The 22916-nt window shown below is 39.5% G+C and overlaps 1 protein-coding gene across 1 annotated transcript in view; it reads left to right on the plus strand.

Annotated features, from left to right (window-relative positions):
- The window catches only part of slc22a23 (solute carrier family 22 member 23), a 36593-nt gene extending 14702 nt beyond the window's left edge, over positions 1–21891 (plus strand). The window contains exons 4-10 of the mRNA XM_044220641.1: positions 8605–8773; positions 10369–10496; positions 12760–12862; positions 13650–13885; positions 14622–14654; positions 16349–16472; positions 17286–21891. Of these exons, the coding sequence (XP_044076576.1) occupies positions 8605–8773; positions 10369–10496; positions 12760–12862; positions 13650–13885; positions 14622–14654; positions 16349–16472; positions 17286–18858 (2366 nt within the window). The 3' untranslated portion in view covers positions 18859–21891. The remainder of the gene's footprint in view (positions 1–8604; positions 8774–10368; positions 10497–12759; positions 12863–13649; positions 13886–14621; positions 14655–16348; positions 16473–17285) is intronic.
- Positions 21892–22916: the final 1025 nt, after the last annotated feature.

Here is a 22916-nt window from a genome sequence, read left to right on the forward strand (position 1 = left end):
AGGCAGTGTGATACAATTACACTACCACCACAAATGAAAGTGAAGTGTTAACAAAGCCCTTTCATGTATAAACCAGGCTAATGCATCTTTCTACTATATTGATCTACAGTATGTTTGCTCTAAAGCATAACAGCAGAATAGCAAAGCCGATAGCTATAGAAAGTCATCTGATGCAGCGCTGCTATTTATACCCCAGTGCTCCATCAGTGTGTGTTAGCCTTTTTAGCATCACAACAACAGGTAAGGCTCATAGTGCCTATAGCTCAGCATCATCGTCCTGCTCACTATTGTGTTTTTACAGTGAACACACACACCCCACCCCACTGCTGACCATCACCTACTACCACCTCACATACAAACAAACACTGCACATCAGCTTGCTGAGTCATGCTAACTGGCTGCGCTGGGTGTTTGTGTGAGAATTTCAGCTTGAGACGAGGTGATTGTGTTCTGGGGCAGTGTGCCAGAGCTCGCTTTTTATTTACGCAGGTTATATCATGCATCCACATCAGCTATTTGGCTAAGACATAAATTGCTTTTTTCCCCCCCTGAAGTATTTATTTATGGCAAATATCAGTTTAGCAATGTTATTGCAGTGACAAATGTATGCATACTATATACCTTGGTGAAAGAATTGTGGTTCAAAGTTTCTCTCTACAAAAATGATTGCCAGGTTAAGTGTGTGCATGTGCACTTGCGTCCGTATGGATGAGCTTAATGTCTTTCATCTCACGCCTTTAATTTCCTGAAAGCAACTATTAAATGTTGTTGAGAGGCAGGATGTTTACTTTGAGAGGTCCGTACGATAGCCTTACAGTAAAGAGCAAATGTCTCTAGACTCATCTGAAGTGGAGTTGTTGTTCACTTTCCATGTCTGAATCAGAGGTGGCAGGCCTATACATGTCATGGGTGTGTGTGAGAGTAGCTTCGCAGAGTGAGATAAGTAGACATACAGAGAGAGAGAGAACAGACACAGAGAGAGACAGATCACATGATTCTGTCATAGTCTTGGTTAATGCATCATAAAGAGCTTTGACTTTTCTGTCAGTAACCTTTGACATGCATGCTCACGACTGCTCTGTCTGATCTAAAAGGAAGAAGTTATTTTTAATGGAGGATGTTCTGGGACAAACTCATGCTAATGATTTGGGGAAATAGCCAGCTCAAATTGTTGTCACTTACTATATTTTAATAAGGGATGGTGTTGTCTTTTGAGGTGTAATTCCCTTTCTCTTGATATTTACAATTTCTGAGGATCGATCTATCTATCTATCTATCTATCTATCTATCTATCTATCTATCTATCTATCTATCTATCTATCTATCTATCTATCTATCTATCTATCTATCTATCTATCTATCTATCTATCTATCTATCTATCTATCTATCTATCTATCTATCTATCTATCTATCTATCTATCTATCTATCTATCTATCTATCTATCTATCTATCTATCTATCTATCTATCTATCTATCTATCTATCTATCTATCTATCTATCTATCTATCTATCTATCTATCTATCTATCTATCTATCTATCTATCTATCTATCTATCTATCTATCTATCTATCTATCTATCTATCTATCTATCTATCTATCTATCTATCTATCTATCTATCTATCTATCTATCTATCTATCTATCTATCTATCTATCTATCTATCTATCTATCTATCTATCTATCTATCTATCTATCTATCTATCTATCTATCTATCTATCTATCTATCTATCTATCATAGATGGACATGGTTGACACGAAATGGTCTAGTCATAAAATAAATTTACAGCTGTGTTTGCGGTCACTCCTTTTTTACATGTACTGGACTAATATGGGTAATGATCAAGTAGCACCCTGCTGCCCTGTTCCATAATGGTTTGTATTAAAGATTTTGTGAAGTGTGTCAAAGTTATAATTTGACTGCCCTTAATGTAAGTGTGTTAGTCATTACCTCAGTTCAGTCAATGTTTTAACCATTTATTGCAACAATAATATGCATTTCAGTGTGACGGTTTTGCTCTGCTCATGTGATGCTTCAGAAAAAATCCGATCAAGCTTGATACAGACTGTCCCTGTGCTTACAACCCCTCCGGCACAGCCTGAGATACACAATATTTATTGAACATGGAAACATATATAAAAAAAATTTAAATTCATATAAATCTAAATGCTAATACAGGAGAAGACTGAAGAGGCAGAGGAAGTAAAATTGCTAAAAGCATGCAGTGGTGTAGAAGCAAGAAATCAGTTCCCTGGTGTACACAGATTGAATGAACACCATATAGTATGTGTATGTACGGACCATGTAGAGACAGGTCGTGGTAATGTATGATTGTACATTATATATAGCATGTGACTATAAAAGGACTTGTGTGCCATACTCAGCAATACTCAAAATTATTATTATTTTTTTTTTAGGAATCGTATTCAGCATGCAGAACCAAATGTTTGATAATGTGACAACACATTTATATTCTCTCATTTTATCTGTCCTCCATGAGATTTTACTTGTACAGTCATGTGTGTTCTCCAGCTGTCCTTCCTTATGACAGTGTAGTAATGCTCTTCTATTCAGACAGGATGGTCTGGTGATGTCTGCTTCCTGCTGCAGTGCTATGCTCTGTTTTGTCAAGTTAGGTCTGCCTGTAATGATGTGCTTTCTTTCTGTGGTGCCCTCTTGAAACCACAGGCATTAATCACTCTGCGCACAGATGAGGTGCAAGAAAGACAGACAGAAAGATGGAAGCTCTATGTGTAAATGGCTTCTTTTGTGTCAATGTCACATTCCTGTTTGTTGGTGCAGTCTGTCAGTCAGCATGCTTTGCTTGGCACCTCTCCTTACCTGTCTTGCTCTGTGTTTAAACTGTTTGTGTGTATGCCATTGATGGATATCACTTAAACTGGCCTGACCTGAGTAGTGCGTGCCAGATCTGGACTCTGAAGAGAGCTTTTCATTTCCCATCATATGGCTATACCTCCCTGAGGATAGCAGCCAGATCCACCTCACACCACTGCAGAGATATTGTGCTGCCATCAGATGGACCTTCCTAAGACTTTTTATTCATCTGAAAAGGATGAAGTATACAGAGAGGCAGGTTGGGACGAAGACTGTGGACTGTGTGCAGAGAGCAAATGCTTTTCAGCCAAAGAAAGGTATTTTCCGTTATACACAGGTTGACCTGTCCTCATCCTTCCCCACAGTCTGCTGGCTAGCTGTGTCCTGATAAATGGGTTAAGGTGCAGACTGTGTGTCGTGTCCCCCCAGTAGGGTTAAAGTTCCCTTTTGTGCAGAGTTTGCATTTTTGTTTGCTCAGCAGACTTCCTCCCCTAACACATTAGGCTACATGTATATCCTGCATCAGGTTTTTTTGTCTTTACTTTAGGAGACTGTTTCCCTGTTTAAGAGCAGACTGGATGACCTAATGGTTGTGTGTCTAATTGGCCTAGAGAATCAGGGAATCATTTTTAATCCGTGTTGTTTGTGAGAGACATTGCATGACATAACCTCAAGCTATCTCACACCACAAATTCCTGAGTGAAGTCCAGTGAATCAGCATGAGCAACCTTTGCACGGCCTTTTGATGAGTGTAAAAAGAAATTAATGTTGTTTCAGTTCCTCTTTGATCAGCCTGATAAATCTGTTGTCTTAGGGCAATCCGGGACTTAGTCTTCTAATTGTGTCAAGAGTGCAAGCTGTGTATCAGTCACTCTGTTTCCATTTGGTTTTGTGCTGATCTTTCTGTGTGTGGGAGGAAGGGGGTGGGAGTGGTGGAGTGGTGGGATAGTTAGGAAATACAAATATACTCACACAAACATTATCAAAGGAAAATACTCTTCTGGTGGTGTTTTACTTATGGTTTGATTGCTGAGAATTCCAGCACACATAGATAAAAGGAAAGTGCCTGTGGCTAGTTGGGGCTTTTTAGCATTCTTTGCAGTTCCAGATAAGGGACTAATCAATGAGTATGACCTTATTCTTTGTCAATAGCCCCTTTTCAGTGCTTGGAAGAAGGGAGGATACCTCAGGATATTTGTGTGCTAACATAATCACCCAATATATAAACAAAGACGAGAGGAAAAAATACTGTGGAATCTCCCTTCAGAGCGTTCTTTGGAAGCTATTTGCCAGAGTAATTGTAAATAAACTGCAGTTTGTTCTTGCCCATATGTACCCAGAATCTCAATGACCTACCATCAGTAGAATCATCTCACTGCACCAACACCAAAACAATTGCCATGAGCAGAGAAGAGGACTCTACTTGTGTCTTTAATTGACCTGACAAAGGCCTTTGACCTGTTAGCATAAGAAGTCTTTTCATGCTCCATCATGGCATTGGCTTTCTGCAATAGCTTTTTGGATGATTATGTTGTGAAGGGTACCTTAAGAGCAATGTGTCCTATTCTCAGAGACTTTCCTAATTAACGGTGGGTTAAACAGGGCTGTGCATTCATCCCCACACTTGATTTCTTCTCCTATGTGGTCACTATGTTGTATTGAGGCTGCAATTTGCCTTTACACAAAAATCTCTTTGGTCTGCAGTGACTCCAGGCAAAGACCAAGGTTCATTGGATCCTTATCAGGGAATTGCTGTTTGCTGACAATGCTGCACTGGCCTGTCACTCAGAGGAAGTACTCCAAAAAATTAGCAGCTTTGCACATGCCTGAATTGAGTTTGGTCTTACCAAGCATTTCCATCTGTGACCACAGCTTTGAAGGTGCGGAGCTTTAACAGTATGTTGATAAAGCAACAACAGTGGTGACACACCTACCAGTAAGGTCTGGATGAGCCTCATGCGGAGCACACACATGAAGATGAAAGTGAACCAGACCTTTGAGCTTACTAAGTACATTATTATTTATTTGGAAGCAAGACTTGGTGGTTGGTTCTCTCCAACCGGAGGAAAAAGCAGTAAATAGGTGTTTTCAGACCAAGCACTTCTATGGACTCCCTGAGAGGAACTGCCCTCTGGGGAGCTCCCCCAAGAACTACATACCTTCAAGGGCTTGTTTATTGTTCGCATTCACACCGCCAATCAGATAGTATACAGTATAGCAACGTCACTTCTGCGCGTTGTATTTCCCTTGTCGCATATACACTCAATAAAGCCTGGACTTCACTGTCTGTCCATTTGTCCGTGTTTTCTTCCATTTTTAAGGCTACCGTTACAAGATGTTGTTTACATGGCTAATGTTTTACACAGGTTTTAAAAAATGGCGGTTGCTGGCCCTGCATTGGCTCATGTTCAACCAATCACCGTACACCCACGTCACTCAAGGTTTCTCTTGTGCTGGGAGAGTACCTACTCTGTTTGAGCTAAAAAAAAGTCCCTCAAAATGGCATTCTAAGAACTACAATCATTCCCAGGTCTTGCAGTGCAGACATAATAAAAAAAGGGGGGGGGTTGTTCTGTTCTTAAGACTAAAAAAAGTTCCTCCGGTCCAAAAACTCCTAATGAGCACAACACAAGACCTATTTTAATTGCTGAATGAATCAGAGATATGGGTGGTAATTTTGAGGTCTGGAACTAGGGTACCATTGACACTGAGGCATGGGAAGTAGAGGTAAAAGAAAAGGGAGGAGAAGAAGGAACACAGCTGAGGGATTGCAACTGCATTACAGCTGCACTTTGCTTTTCACCTGTGACACCTGCAAGAAGGCCTGTAGCTCCAGACTTGGACTGTACAGCTGCTGCAGGTGCTACTGAAAATAAATCATAATTATGCCATAAAAATTAATCACAGTAAACAAACCTATGTTATCTTTCATTATAGAGAAATGCCACACAGTCTCCTTATCATTAATTTATACTTAAACGATCGAGTGGCCAGTATTAGACAGTGAAATCATGGCATGAGGCCATAAGGACATCATGTGACCAGTAAAAGGTCATGACATTAGCCTGTGGGTACAGGGAGTGGCTGCACTGAGTGCCTTTAGTGGTCAACCAATCTCTTTCACTTGTACAACAATGGGCCTCCTTGACTGAGCTGAGCTGTGTACTTGACAGAAGGCTAGTGAGCTACTGTAGCTGTGTTTTGCCAAAGTCAGCAAACCAGCCAAAGCTTCTTTGGGGATTATCATCATTATTAATTGGATATTGGCTTGATCATGGATGATGTCATTTCCGCTTCCACAGTATGTGTCCAAATGCCCAAATGCATTTAAATGTGTATTTTTTTTAATAGCTTGTATGTCCCCCTTGTTTGTCACTCCAGCGATCCTCAGTTTGCATCTTTGGTAAGTTTCTTGTATGTGACATCAGATAAGTTAGTGGTAGATTTATGTCAGTAGAATATAGGCTGCAGCAGGGCATTGTGGGAAAGCTGATCTAGTGGGTTGTGGAGGATTAGGGTCAGCAGGAGTAAGGAGCTCAGGCCTTTCTTTTCCACAAACTCTGGTCCAGATTCTGCAGCTCCCTCTACAGAACATGTGCCATATTTTATATATATTCTTATTTTAATATCTCTATATTCATTATATAGCTTGTATTCTCATATGTCTGTGTCTGTGTGTGTGTGTGAGCACTTTTCCATAGCTCACCACAGGATGTACTTTTCCAGTCACAATGCAATGGCCTGTTCAGTGCACATGACGCCCTATACATAACCGAAGAATTCAAATCCCATGCAGTCCATAGCCAGTGAACCGTCATTTTTCTCCCAGCAGTACACAGAGAAGGGGTCTCGAGGTTAGTTGGTTCAAACTCGGCAGGTCTTGCACCCATCGCTCTGCTCTCAGCTCATTGGCTTTGTCATTCCAGCTGCGATAGTGTCTGTGAACAGAAAGCATTATTCATGTCCTCAGAAGGGGGCAAGTCCTAATTGAAATTCCGGTCTTTTCCACTGGAATGAAGCAGGGCCACCGACACCCACTGTATTATGCTGGCCTTGTCACCTTGAAAGGCCCATCTGGAGACTGTTCACATTCCTGGGCAGCAGAAAAGACTTAGAAAAAAATAGTAATGTATAACAAAAGAAATGAATGAAGCAGGACGAAAGATTTGGGTTGTATGAGAATAGTAGCATTACAGTACTGTTCACTTTCTATGGTTTGATGTGAAGCCGTCCTCTACACTGCAGTAACTAAAGGGCTGGACTGTCTCTGGTTACTGGCTGCCAGTGTAGTGCGCATGCTAATGGCTGGGTGAATGAATCAGTGCCATTCTGATAGAGGAGAAGTGAGTACAAGGAACCTCTTTCTAGTTAGTTCACTCTCACAGCAGCCTACTGTTATGTCTGTCTACTGTCTCTGAACAACAACTGTACATGGTGATTTCTCGCCTTTTATTTAATGTCACAAAATCTGATAATAGCTCTAAAAGTGACCTATATTTGTTTTTGACAATACAACATATCGATGATTTTTCAATTAATCAGTTAATCATGTAGTCTATAAAATGTCAGCAATTTGTAAAAAATTTCCATCACAATTTCCCAGAGCCCAAGGTGACGTCTTTAAATAGTTTCTTTTGTCCAACCAACAGCCCAAAACCCAAAGAGATTCAATTGATATTGATATAAAACAGAAAAGCAGAAAATCCTCACATTTGAGAGGCATTCTTGCAGGTTAAGTGATGTAAATATTTTTAAAATTGATAACATTTAGCTAAAAGTTTTTTTATTAGAATTGTTAGATTAATGTTCTTTCAATGAACTTAATATTTCCGCACTATTTGACACACATTTTCTCTATGTTCTTTTAACTGGGGTGTCACTGGCTCTAATACTGGTTTAGTTAAACAAATGTAAACTAATATCGGGCGTTTCTTTGTGTTAAGAGTCATAGTGTTAATGCAGTAGTAGTGATAATGTACCATGGCCTGGAAATTATGTCTGGGTTGCATCAGAACAACGTAAACTTCTCTTCATGTAAATCATCATTACTGTCAGGATCCATGTTCTGCCCTGTCTGCCTCACCTGGGCAGAGGTGGCATTCTGTTTTGATGGTTGATTCATCAACTCTGGCCTTTTCTGTTTCTGTCATCATGAGGAAACATCCAAAAATTACAGTGAGCAAACCATACATTAAACTTAACTGCCAATGCTTTGTAAATGTAGGTCTTACCTTGCTTTATTTAGTAAATGCGTCCATGGAGAAACATTTCAGATTTAGCAGTATTCATGCAGTTTAGAATGAGTGGGAACTATCCAATTGTCATAGCGTAATATTATTGGCATAACATGTAATTTGATTTGTTCATTTGTGAAATGTAATAAAATCTTTTACCTATTTTATCTATTTTACCTTTTACTTTTTAATATAAACGGGTCAATGTTGGCAAGCTAACTACTTTTGTCAGTTCAGTTACATTTCAGTTACTGGATGTAAATACTTGGCTAGTAACAACTACTCTCTGCCTAAGAACTATTTTATATAGTGGATTTTCTTTTTTTAATTTAGTGATGTGTAAATCTCCACTTAGCCTAGTTATAACATAACTGTTACTGAGTGTGAACTGACGAAAAGCTGGTGCAACCGGCTTGTGTCATATTGACAAGAAATCTTGGAAATGGGGCATTTGCCTTGTTGCCATTTTGTGTCTTTGTCTGTTGCAAAAAACCTAATAACACATGTGCTCTCCTCTTTGTTATTTCTACCAGGGATTGAGCTGTGCCTGCCAGGATGGCGTTTTTCTATGACCATGGTGGCCAGTTTTGTGGTGTTGGGTGGTCAGCTGCTGATGCCCGGGATGGCATACCTCTGTCGTGACTGGCAGGTACTCCAAGCTGTCATCATCTGCCCCCTCCTGCTGATGCTGTCCTACATCTGGTAAGGAAAAGCCCCGAGCATCTGCTGCACTTTGGCACCAACCCATCGTTTGTTTTTGTTGTTCTGTTGAAGTTTAAAAGGTGTTTTTCAGTTTATATTCTACATGAGACCCTTCTACTGCTGAAATATGTGGTGCCATCTGCAATAAAATTCTACATGTGTTAGATTCTAAGCAACCAGTGTTTTTAAAGTCTAAATAAAGCCTTGTTAAGACAAAGATGCTTTCACAGATTTACTTGGTTTAAACACAGAAGTGGAGAAAGTCTTACCTTGAAGGACATTTTTCGACAGTGTATTCCCAGTTGTCTTTTCGTTAACTCGTTTGCAGTAACCTCTTCCGTGACTGTCTGTCTGGTTTGCTAACGCTTCGGCAATAAATACTTGTGTATTCTCCTCCATTTATTCTACTGTGATGCACAGTGCTCCACAGCACTGCTGATGTCTACAAAGCCAGCAGAAGAAAATCCAAGAATATAGATTTTATCAAAGGCCTTGGCTTTCTTTAGTGGTGTTGCCGAAGAACAAATGGGGGTTTCTACTGTCCTCAGATCTGCTGTAACTGATTTATGGAAAGGATTGCTTATGTGAAGATATCCCTCACCACAGTTTGTTGTCTGCTTTGATGCCATCATGGCCTTGCTGGCTGAAAACGACTACAGAACTCAAGGACCTGAAGCGGGTTGTGAAACTGATATTTCACATAGATATTACTGGACAGTGAACTCTAAGCAGCCAACACTGTAGCCTCTTTCTGCACATAAATAATAAATAGAGCTGTCCACCCAGCACACACAAGAGGATTCTGGGAATTTCAAAAGCATGGACCCTTGTTGACTTTCTTGATTAAGCCAGACAGCATTTATGGGCACAAAGTGGATTCATCACTGATAAAGTGGCTGACTCTGCAAATATAGAAATAGAGCTGATTGGGCTGAAGAGTTCAACACTGCAGGTGATCTAAGTTTGCTGATTTGGGACAAACAACCTGAAACCAAACCAGTGCAAGATCATAAATCCTGCACTTTTACATGCATAGACATCTGTTCCAGAGAAATTCTTCAAGCTGAGGCAAATGTGGCTTTTTTTTCCCCTTTTTTTTTTGCTGACTATCTTAAAATTAACATATTTCTACGAGGAGAAACCTGACCGCTTAGAGGAATTCGTGCTACATAATGCAATACAACTGCCAGATAATAGAGCATCACAAATGAAAGCAGGGACAGGGATAACAATGTCTGGCAGTCTTGTGTTTATTTGTTGTTCCCACTGTAAAGACATCTGGTTAGGCTAATTTGAGACCCTGCCTTCTGTAAATGGTATGTAAGTGTTTGTATGTGAAGCTGGAATGGACGGGTTTCCTGTTCAAGACACAATTTCTAATCTTAGTTTACTATTACGGTTTTCTTTTCTGCATTTACTTCCAAATGTGTTGAAATGGTTCACACTGGTTCACAAAAACAAGATCTGCTAACCCTGATTAAGAGAGAAACCCTGATTAAGAGAGATTTCTATCAGCCTTTTAAAAGGAGGATTCATTTTGCTTTTACTCATTTTTCCTGTGTTGTTAACAAGGACATCCCCCGTCTTTTTGACAGGATCTTCCCTGAGTCACTGCGTTGGCTGCTGGCCACTCAGCAGTACTGCCGCTCCAAGTGGATCATGGGACACATAGCAAAAAAAAACCGAGTGAACATGGAGCTTGACACCGATAATATCCTTACAGGTAACACATACATTGACGCTAATTTGAAAGAAAACAGCATTAAAAGGCTGCTTGTTACATTTTGATATTATGATTTCTGTATGTATTTGTTGATAATTTTTTTTTTATGTTAAAGTAGTCACTGTGTCTTATATTTGCTGCAGTGTCATCTTCCAAGCTTTTTTCTATTTTTTGAAGGGCCGGATGTGTTGTAGTATCCCCCAGCTGTGCCTTCCTAAATAAGCCAGATTGACAACGTTATATATCAGTTTCCTGTCTGGTGACCATAGTAACAGACCCCTCCAGAGGTAGCAGTGGGTGTCGAACATTACATTATGCCACTCTAGAACGTTCATTAATTTCATTATAGCCTGGGTGGGTGGACATGAGCTGACATGTCGGTGTACAGACAGCAGATGGACGCAGGTCAGGCCCTTTGACCCTGGGTTGACTATTAGAATCTGTACTCAGAAGACCTGCCAGAGGCAAAGAGCAGAGTGAACTGTGCTGTTGTTAAATGCCATAGCAGACTGCATTTGTATTAAACTTTAACAGTGCTGTGGTATGCTATTTCCATTTTTGTCCTGCCATTGCTTGCTGTAGTATCAATACATTTAAAGAAAAACAGTGCCACTGCCGGGAAAAGGCTTAAAGAGGAACCACTTGGTGTGAAATTGACTGCACTTTTTTTAGAACTCAGACTGTGTGCGGATGCAACATTGAGAAAAGTACATTGCCATAGACATAAATTTATCCACTCTTGTTTTTATAGTAACTGGCTGTCCCTAACCCTTACATTAATATGTCCAGCTTTAAACTGCTCAGCACTAAATACAATGCTGGGCACTGAATGTACTTACTGCCGCTATAGTAGAGCAGTTGAGGAACTTTTTCAAGCACTGAGACATGACAGATACATGCCTACCTACTGATTAGGTCATCTTTGGAAAGTGAGTGGAATGATTTGCATACAGTAGATCTCAGTAGGGATAGTCAAGAGGTTTGTAGCGCAGCCAGGGGATCACTGGAAAGCCTGAGTGATACAGCCAGAGATAACCTTGAGGCGGTGGTGTGGAATGCCGTCACATGCCTGAGTCAACATGTACATACAGTACCACAAAGCAGAGGTGTGTTTCTGTGGCAACCTGTGGTCTGATACCAAAACACTCACTGTGTGCCGTGTCTCATATCACTTGCGGCTCAGGGGTGTTGCCCTTTAAGGAACTGTTCCTGTTCTTCTGTGAGAATTGTAATACCTTGCTCACAAAGCAGCAGGAGACTAGTCATGTGGGATGACACGTGCTCATTAAAAATACATGTGGAATTTTCTGTGGTTGAAATAAATCAAGGGCGTCCTTGTTCGACTCTTTAATCAACCTAGACTGCTGTTGAACTTTCCTTTGACCTGAAAACTCCATTTGACATGATGATATTAACTAGATCCTGGTGGATATATAAGCATGCTGATTAAAATTGGTTGATATCACCTTATTACAGTGTAGATATTTGCAGATAAAAATTGCACTACATACATTTTTAAGTATTTTTTACCCATATTTTTCTAAATACATGTGTAAAATATTTTTGTGGCATTTTGTATTTTATTTAATACTAATTACAATTTAATATTGTAGAATTTTCTGTGAAGTTTATTGCTCATAATTTGTTGTCATCTTATGTTTACTCTCCTTGATAAAAGATTAAACTTAAATTAACTGTAAATATCCTGCCTCAGTTGATATCTTTGTCTCAGTCCTCCTGCAACCACATTTTAGGGGTAATTGCAGAAAGTATTACAGTTTTTGTGTAAAAAAAAAAAAAAGGAAACTAGGTACAAATATTACAGGTTTTAGTTAAAAAAAATGTTTTAACTTAAGGGACAATCGGCCAGTATAATTTATAGAAGTTTTCCTCATTGACATAGCAGTCACAATAACATAGATTACAAACATAAACTTTATATTGTGGGGAAAAAATGTATATATAGATTCAAAAAACCCCAAACACATGTTATATATACAGAAAAAAAATGAAATATGTAGTGATGCTACAATGTAGTATAATAAAGACCAAAAAACAATAACAATGAATTCATGCAGCATCCAAGAGAAACTTAGGCAGACTGTTGCACTTTAAACTATTTTAAATAACCACCCATTTGCATTGCTAGACTCAAAATTATGTGATAACTTAAAATAACTTTTATGCTCAAATATTGATATTGGCCTCACAAGTCAGATATTGGCCAGTTGGTTCTAATGTTAACGTGTTTGCTTGTTTCCAGAACTGCAGAGAGCTCTTCAAAAGAAACCCAAAAAGACATGCATTGTGAAAATGGTCGGCACGAGGAACCTGTGGAAGAATATTGTCGTGCTGTGCGTCAACTCGTAAGTGTTTGTCTTTATGTATAAGTACTTCGAAAACTGGTTTTGTGTCAAGGTGATTATGTGTGTGGGAGGATCTAAAAAACCGAGAGAGAAAAAGGAAGTGCATGTGTGCTTGTATGCCTATGTAGGGCGAGGCAATGCCAGTCTGCCATTTTGTGCAGTCATGATGCCACTATTAACCTGGAGGCTCGATACAGCATTGATCAGCAGCCCTCAATGCTTTTGTCCTTCCATATTTGTGCTGCTCTCTCTTTTCAACTCCAGTGGGATCTCTCCTCTCCTCTCCATCTGAGACCTCATCTCTAGCTAGGCTGACCCAGCTTTAGCTCTGCTTCAGCGGACGGTGTACCTGACTCCCCAAGTCAGCATAAATTTTACATGAGCTGTGTCCTTATGAAACATTAGACAACCAGGAGAGAGGGTGTGAGTGTTTGCTCATGTTTTTGTGTATGCTTGTGTGGTGTGTGCTTGTGTGTCAATAAGTCAGTGTTTACATGTGTGCATTTTTTTTAGATAAGTTGAGATGAGAGAAAATGTGATAAACCTTAAACTGTCCCTCTTCCATCTCCTCCCAACCTCTTCATCTTTTAGATTTACATGGATATATTTTCTTTCCCTTTGTGTTTATCATTTTATCCCCTCCTCCTTTTTTTGTCTTTTCACCATTCACTTATTTCTCTCCTACTGTACATTCTTTCACTACTAGTACCCCCTAACCTAGCCACTGCATTCTCTGATATGTTCTCTCCTACCTCACCACTTTGCCCTGTGTATGTTCTTTACCTAGGCTAACAGGCTATGGGATCCACCACTGCTTTGCCCGCAGCATGATGGACCCTGAAGCTCAGGAGACGACCATGTTCCATAACTTTTATGCAGACTATTACACCATGGCGGGCATTGCGGTGGCGTCCTGCATGGCGCTGTGCCCAGCAGTGGGCCTGATGGGCCGGCGGGGTGGCCTTCTCATGTTTATGATCATAACTGCCCTGGCATCACTGCTGCAGCTGGGCCTGCTCAACTGTGAGTACTTAATGAAGAACACGTTCACTTATACATAAAATTCTATTCATTCTTGAAGAATGATGTTTATTGACTTTGAATATATATGGCAGTACTCTATTTTGGGGAAACTCTATAATAGGATTTAAACTATTTGAGTTATTGGATACATTAAGTAGTATGTCATCATATGATATGATCACTGATATGATCATAGCGCATAGCGTCTTACAAACTTCTGGCCAAATAAATGATTCCAAGCAAATTAAAGAGTAAAAGAATAAGTTATTGCAATTTTGTTTTACATATGTGAATACTTTAAAACTGACTAGGTCTGAGACATTATGCTGTAAATGCTAACACTCCGTGTGGTGAGTATACTATGTAAGGGCTTTGTTACTTTTAGTTGTTTCTAATGAAGTAAATGAACATGAATACAAACTGCTGTTTTAGTCAATGTGTACCAAAAAGTGCTCCAGATGATCAAAACAGTACACAAGTCAGTTTATTCAGTTACAAATGACAGAGATTTAATGTTTAACCTGTGTCAACACATCAAGGTTATGCTCATGTTTCATGTTCCCATTTAAAGTTGTTTATGATGTGACAGTGTGTTGACAAGCTTTGCTCAACATGTGTGCATGTTTTGGTTTCTAATGTTTAACTCCATACTTAACTTATTGAGTGCATGTGATGATTTTACTGCTTTGTGTTTCTCACTGATACATATCTGTTATTATCTTTCATTCTCCTCTAGTGCTCGGGAAGTACAGTGGTCATCTGAATATAGGTAGGATCATCTGTTTTATTTCTATTTTAATTCTTGTATTTGAGTCAGGTAGATAAAATGATCAATAATTGAGGACTCAATCATTTTATTAGCTTCACATTCTTTCAAAGTGTGAATTGAAAAGGATGCTGCACTATCTTAATGAGGTTTTAGAAAATGTTTTAGACATCCTGCAGTATTTCATTAGGCATATACAAGCCCTGCAGAGACACTTAATGAAGTCCTAGATGCAATTATGGCTAGTTTTTCACTTATTTGTCCCCTTTGTGTCGAAGAGGGTGAGCCGCTTTGTTATAGAGCTGTGAATCACAACCAACCTTCATTCACTGTTCTCCTCTGTTTCTTTATTCTCTGCTCACTAATCCCCCTGTGAGAAGCAAGAGCTGATCACAGAGCAGTCTCCTCTGATCCTCTTTATGCCATCTTCAAAGTGTCATATTCATATTCATAAACACTGTGTTCAAACCATCTTTGGTCTAAATGGCCTCTTGTATGCAAGGCAATTCCTCAATAACTCATCAAAATAAACATCAGTGCAAGGAGACCATAACATTTTATTTGACCAAAGTTTATTGGCACTTTACCTCCAGGTTTTCTAAAGCAGTTTAAAATAAGTTGTGATGATAGATGCTAAAAGGCCATAAAAGGACCTGCCTTAAATGGTCCAGTTTCAGGAACTCTTGTGCTGGAGGAATAATAGACACACATCCATTCTACATTCATTTGCAGAATCAGATTATGTATATATTTTAGAATTTTCTTTTTAACTGAGGTGATACAGTATGTGGTATCCTACGAAAGCAAAGAAATCCCACAATAATTTGTTTATAAGCAACTGAATATTTAATTTTGAAATATATATTTTACTTTGAAATCCATCTTTATGTGGTTTGAATGGTTGTCTTTCAAGGCTTTCAGGTACTTTCAACAATTTCAACAACTTGATTTTTTTAAGGGTGCACAAATTCAGTGTCTTTTAATTTCTATTAAAAAACTCGATTCAAGTTGCTCTAATTTAGTTTAGTCAAAAAATTCAAGTCAGGTTAAACAATCAGGTTGCTTTAAATTAGATTCAGATACCAGACTTAAAGATTCAAACTTCAGCATCCTGCTACCAAGGATAATAAACCTGAAGGAATCAATCAGACCTCTTTCCTGTCAGGTTATGTCCCGTCAGTCACATGATCCAAGAAAAAAGTTCAAATGAATGACTGAAAACACTGGACATTGGGATTTTCTGAAATTGTGAAACTGAAAATTATTTTTAGAAATCGCACCACGTGAAAAACAACACATACATTTAGATAGATGGTTTTTAAATTAAGATATTTTAATTATGTAAATTTAAGTATTCAGTAGTGGTTAAATTTCGCAATTAGGTATACAGTTACTTATCAAAATTCTAATTATTATGGCCTTTCTTTGCTGCCATATTTCCTTAATCCTAAATCACCATTTGAATTCCCAGCCATCCACGATCTCTCCACTGTATGCTGCAATATCATCTTTTAAACCCAATAATTGAATAATTCAAAATACTGTATGTTGTGCTTTTTGGAAATAATCTTTACCTCCTAAAAAGCAGAGAAGAAAAGCATTTTTTCCTCCCATTCCATATTTACATGTGCAGCACTGTTGTCCTGAGTACTGAGTGCAAATTTGCCTTACGTGTGTTTCTCCTGCAACGTCTGCAGATAACTCAAGTGCGCTGAATAAGAACTTCTCCATCGCCTTCTCAGTCATCGGCATGTTCTCTTCCCACGCAGTCAGCAACTTGAGCATCTTCTTCTGTGCTGAGATCACACCCACTGTGATCAGGTAAGCCCACTGAATTACTGGGACTGTACTGTTAGAGTAGGACGACAAACTGTAGAAAATATGCTTTTAGGAGACGGCTGTGTTTTTAATGTACAGCACATGCTTTGTCATTATACATGTAGGTGATTAGTCCACAGTGTGTTCATGTTTGTTCTAGTTTATGGACTAAAATTCTAAATGTCATCAATGTACAAGTAATGAGAAAAATGTGTGAAAAAGTTCTTTTTACGACTGTATTATTGTCCTGATTAGCTTATAATTCAGTTAAAACAGTGGTTGGTTTCCATCGCATCACGTGTTCCTGCAGACGGATGAGCTGCTCCACCTCCTGTTAAAGGGAGAGTATGAAACCAGTGAACTGCTGGAAACAACATACTCTCACAGCTCAAATGTAATCCACAACTTGTACAAATTAGCCATTGCCTCTGAGAATATATGACACAGCCCTGTCTGGGGTTATGTAAGGGGTGTTGTTCTGCTGACAGTGCTCGGAGGGCGCCCTCTGGTGGTGAACTTAAGCAATTACGGGAGAGGAATGGGACTGCATGTATAGAAAGGCGTTTGATGGTACTGCAGCACTCTCTGCTGCTGTTTGATAAAATGGCAATGATACGTCAACAGAAGCATACAGCAAAAATAAGAGCTTTCCCGTCTATAAATGGAATACCATTCTTCAGTACAACATAATGATTTACTTTAATTGTGGTGAACTGTCTTCCCCTTTGGATGGTTTATAGGAGGTTTGTGAGGTTTTTATGTGTGACCATAATTCCTAAATCCTACCATGTGATAACATTTTCCATGTCATTGTAGGGGTGGTGGTCTGGGCCTAGTCCTGGCCAGTGCCGGCTTTGGCATGCTGACTGCCCCCATCATGGAGCTCCACAATCAGAAGGGCTATTTCCTTCACCACATTATCTTTGCCTGCTGCACTCTTATCTGCATCATCTGCATTCTCCTGCTGCCCGAAACACGCTACCAGCCCCTCCCTGAGACCCTGGCTGACGGCGAGAGCTTCACTCGTCAACCTCTCCTTCCACCGAGGAAACCTGGAGAACAGCGCCTCTTGCTGGCCCAATCTGAGAGCAGCAGGGACTACACCAGGGTGCATGACACGCCACTCCACGATGCAGCCACCACCGCAGTGTCCACCATGGACTCCACCGCCTCTTCGGCTGTTGATTTGACCGCTCCGTCGGTCGGAGATACATCCGCTCCCACGTTCATGGAGGTGCACCCTGGCAAGCCTGAGCCTAAAGATCCCAACGGTCACTCAGTTACACCTTTATCCATGAACCCCATCCCAGCCCTGGGTAAAGATGGCATTATACATGCCAGTAAAGAACACCTGCTGTCTTCCACTCCTTTACATAAAGCCCCATGCATCACAGATCCACTTTTAGCCGAAGCCGAAGAACCTCCAGCAATAGTCCTGAATTCTGTTGAGCCATTGACGGATTCTGCCATTCCTGAAATGAATGACATTGGTCCTTCCCCTACAAAAGAGTCAGCCGCTAACTGTGCGCCTTCATTGGACTCTTCCACTCCCCCTGCCTCTCAAACTGTGCCTGCCTCCTTATTGATCTGCACCACACCCATCATCGAACCCCCGCCTAGCTCCACGTTAGAATCCCCCAACCCATTGGGTAATGAGATCGACAGTATCACCCCGAGATTCAACCTACCTTTGCTAGAGGACACTCTTGCCACTTTAGCAGACTCCCCTACTCCATCTGTGCATGACAGTCTCCCTCCATCCCCTACATCCTCTCCTGTTCCGATGACAGACTGCAACATTTCCACTGACCCTCCACCCTCCATTAGCACACCCTCTGACATTTCCATCCAGTTAGAAATAGTAGACGAATCTATACCTACTCCTTCCACTGGAGACTCCCCCATACATCCTGTCATAGATTCCCAACAGCCACAGTTAGACTCTACCTCTCCCTGTGTTAATGATATATCTCCTCACTCCCCTACTCCCCCTAGCCCAGTCACTGTTTCCCCTACACCCGCTCCCTCTCCACCCATTGACTCAGGCCATATGCCCTCAGCGGACTCTTCCACTCCCCCTGTCATAGATACTGTCAACACCACTGCACCGGTTTCTTCCATTCTCCCCGTCACAGACATTGTGCACACCTCCACTCCAGAATCAACCACTCTGACTGTCACAGACATTGTTCAGCCCACGCAGGATTCAGCTACTTCCCTTGCCATAGATTCAGTACCAAGTTTCATCACGGATTCAGGCTCTACAGAAGCAACTCCCCCCTCTCTAATGGACTGCACCGTCTCCTCCCCCATAGACTCCGGTGTCCTTTCTATCAGGGACAGTGCCAGCACAGAAAACAACACTGTCAATGGTGTGGCGTCGTCATGATCCAGTGTTGCAGCCAGGAAAAAAGAGGCTTTATGGTTGCCGAGGAAGCAGCCCAAGCCACATGAATAACCAAGAAGGGGGCACAAACTGTCCTGCTCAGACTTCAGGAACTCAATAAAGATTGTCCCCACCTGGAGTTGAGTAGACATGTCTTACAGAGCCCCCCCCGCATTTAGCCAATAAATGAGACCACGCAAGTGAGAGAGTGCCAGAGGCTGGTTTGTGACAATGTGACAGAATCTTCTGCTCTTTTTTAATGTCACTGGAAATCACCAGCCTATAAACTACTTTGATGTAAATGAATGGGAAATCACTGTCTGTCATTTTAAAGAGACTTACAACTATACCCACAATCACTGAGAGGACTGGTGAGAAATGCAATGATGCTAAAAACAAAAAAAATCTAATCACTGGTACTTTTGCTCAAATGAAATGTCCGTCAAACATATTTGTATAAAAATATCGCCTTACCTGTATGAAAAAATATCTGAATGTTACAAAGTATTTTTTGCCGTTACAGAGGTAAACAATCCAAATTGGAGTGATTTTTCTAAATACAACGCCAAAAACTACTCTGACCAAAATGAAATGTAGACATAGTGCCAAAAAATTAGTATAAATACAGTATTTGCCTGTTTGGGGAAATACTGTTTAGTGCAGTCCCCTGCCATAGACTGTATGTGGATTAAAGTGAATCAGATGAACCCTATTTCAAAGTTCATAAATACAAAAGAAGAATTAAATTATTTATCAAATTAATAAAAGACTGAAATGCTATTTGATGAATTAGAAGTGAGATGAAAATGAGTTTGCGAAATTGCTTTCATCAACACGTGGTTCATTGTAAGAACAATGATGTTATAGAAAAGAATGACCCATATTTTGTAGGTCTGAAGAAACATATTTTTCCAGTCGTTTCAGTCAATGAAATGTATGGTATGCAAATGCTTTTATTTGTAAATGTGATATTGTAGGTAAATGTATAATTAGTTATTGAGCTTGATTGAGTCTTTTTTTTTTCAATTCAAAGTATTATTTTGAATAATCTCCCATGGCGTGCCCTTATTGTAGAAACCTATACTTCATTCTTACAGTATTTGTGGCACCTCAGTGTGGTGGCACCTTATTCTTTGCAGTTGGGACAAAGCATGAATATAATTGTGAACGCGTCAGCAAACTAGCAAACCTTAAAAAGACACAAAAGCTATTTTTGAAATGAAACCAATGAATGACAAAAAGTTCAATGTGATTGCCAACTGTCACAGCATCACTAACCTTCAGTGTGTTTTCCAAATCATGTTCTGGCATCAACATAGTTTATGTATGTCAGTGTGTTCATACATTCACTAAGTTTACCTTAAAAAAAAAATGCAATATTTCATATATTTGTTAAAATGACATTTAAAAATACAGGTCAAGTCCTTATTCGTAGCTAGATTAACCTATTCATATTCTTAAATTGACAGACTCTTGCTTAAGGAGGCACTTTCTCTTCCAAAGCTTCTGTCCATCCTTGGACAGCATTATACTTGACTTAATACTGTGTGTAACTTGACAGTTGCAGTTACATACTTCATGCATTGGAGGTTGTAATATTTGTCAGAGAAAGATGTATAATTACGGATAGACCACTGTTTACAACAACAACAACAATAATAACAATGATAAATAACAATAATTACACTTATTACTGTAAAATTTAAGAGCAAACTGAATGATGTCTTGTCATGTCAAATGTGATAAAACCATCTCACAGTATATCATATTACATTTATCCAGGGAATATTGGTGATCTATTAAGGTGTCATTCATGTGTTAGTCACACCATCTTGTTGTACAGTTATGAAGAACCTTACAGGTACTTTACTCACCATAATTCTCCTTTGATTTTAGTCAAATGTGCACTGACAAAGGTTACATATCTTTTGGTAGCTTAATAATTGAGCAAACCTGCCTGTGGTTGTTTTCCTCAAATGCAGCTTGAATCAAAGTATGAAAGCTCTATTTTCGATTGATTCAGGATGATCTATGAATAGATCATCAAGTCAACAAACTTCCATTTAGTGAAAGATTCTTATGAACAGTTAATGTCTAACATACAGTATGTATACCATGCTGCTAAGCCTCAAAGCACAATGCCCTGCAAACATGTGATGTCAAATTTGGTGGAGCTTGGCGTCTTGACAGTTTAAAACAAAAAAAAAGGGAAAATGGAGTGGGATTTTGAATACTAGTTACACATTAACTTTTGCAATAGACCCACATGTAATCTACTTTGTGGAACAGGGTGTTGACACTGGATTTAATAAGGAATTCTTGGCATCTGCAGTAGAGAGTGGGTTGACTGCAGTGGTCAGTATTTTCACATTACTTGTGAGTCCTCGTTGTCTGTGAGTGTTGGTCTCTCTGTCTCAGTGTGCGTATTGCAGAAATTGAACTGTGTATCGCCAAAACCCCATGCAACACCAGTGTAAAGACAATAACGCAGCACAATACATCCAGTGTCTTCTCTGAGATCTGTTGCTTCCATTTTCACAACTACCATCCAGCTATTTCATGGTGCTGATGTGAGCTTTTACACCTGTAAGCATTTGGAGTTCAATTAAAGTAAAAACCAGTAAAAGCAATCCAAAGCAATGTTAGCACCAGCGATAGGGTAGACTAGGAGACAGCGATGGGTGGAAAAGCAAAAAAAAAGAAGAATGGGTAATGCCTTTGTAAATGGTGAATGTGTGGAGACACCCAGCTTCGATAAGATGAAGGATCATAGATCATAACATGAACTGGTTAATAGTTTTAAACTTGGTAGATAACAGACATGAAGTCCCCAGTGTACACATTTTAGGTTTTGCTTCTCTCAACTGTGCGACTCAGAATCTCTTGAAGGGAGATTTGAATGAATGTAAAAACCATGGATTGTACCATTTATAATTTCTGATTGTTTGGTTTCATTTTGTTTTCATTTTAACAGACATAATGCACTTGTATATAAGCCATACATGTTGTTAAAATAAACCACTATTTATTGATCAACTATGGATATCAGTGAGTCCTTAATTTTATAACATTTCATGGATTTTAATAAAAGGAGATCCCAGGCAAAAAAAGTCAATATTTTCATTGTTGGTTGGAGGCCTTGTATCTAAAAAAAACAACAAAAAAACGCCAGCAAACTTTTAATGAACAAAAAAGTGAGTGCATGAGTGTTTCTATTACACTTTTATTTTAGTAATCCACTAGGGTATCAAAGGTTTTTAAAAAATCACAAGGGTTGTAGCCAAGGCTGTATTAGCAACCGAGCAAATGCCTCAGACCCTCACGCTAATATCAGCATGCTGATATGCTCATAATGACAATGCTAACATGCATATGTTTAGCAGGTATAATGTTAACCATGTTCACCATCCTAGTTTAAAGTGTTCATCATGCAACATGCTAATTAACATTAAACACAAGGTGAATGTCATTATTTTTGTAGCAATTTGGTGATGAACCAAAATTTTGGACAAATTAAATTTTTGACCAGATGCTGGCACTAGATGAAAAGGTAAGGGATCACCGCAGTTATTACAATTCATTCTGAGGGGAACATGAATGTCTTCTATTCCATGACAATCCATTCAATAGTTAAGACATTTCACTTCAAATCACAAAATGTGAACCACATGGTGGCGCTAGAGGAAAAGTGATGAGATTATGGAAGTCATTAGGATTCATCCTCTGGAGGCCCTGAATGTCTGTATAAAATGTAATAGCAATCACCAGTTTTTAAGATATTTCTCTGTGGATCAAAATCTGTGGACCGACCTTCAGACCAAAATTGCTTTCCCCAGAGCCACGCTGCTAGCATGGCTAAAAACTGAAATAGCGGCCCACGGTTCATTTTTGCCACCAGGGTCCCCTAGCGAGTTAATCCGGCCCTGGTCGTAGCATTTTCTCGACTCAAAGGAGAATCTGCATTATTTAAACTAAAACATGAAAATCTCTGAGTTTATAGTGAGCGTTAAAATGGATGAAATCAAAATATCTATTTATATTTTTCAACCTGGAGTTCGAAA

Source organism: Siniperca chuatsi, linkage group LG13, assembly GCF_020085105.1.
Source record: "Siniperca chuatsi isolate FFG_IHB_CAS linkage group LG13, ASM2008510v1, whole genome shotgun sequence".
NCBI lineage: Eukaryota > Metazoa > Chordata > Actinopteri > Centrarchiformes > Sinipercidae > Siniperca > Siniperca chuatsi.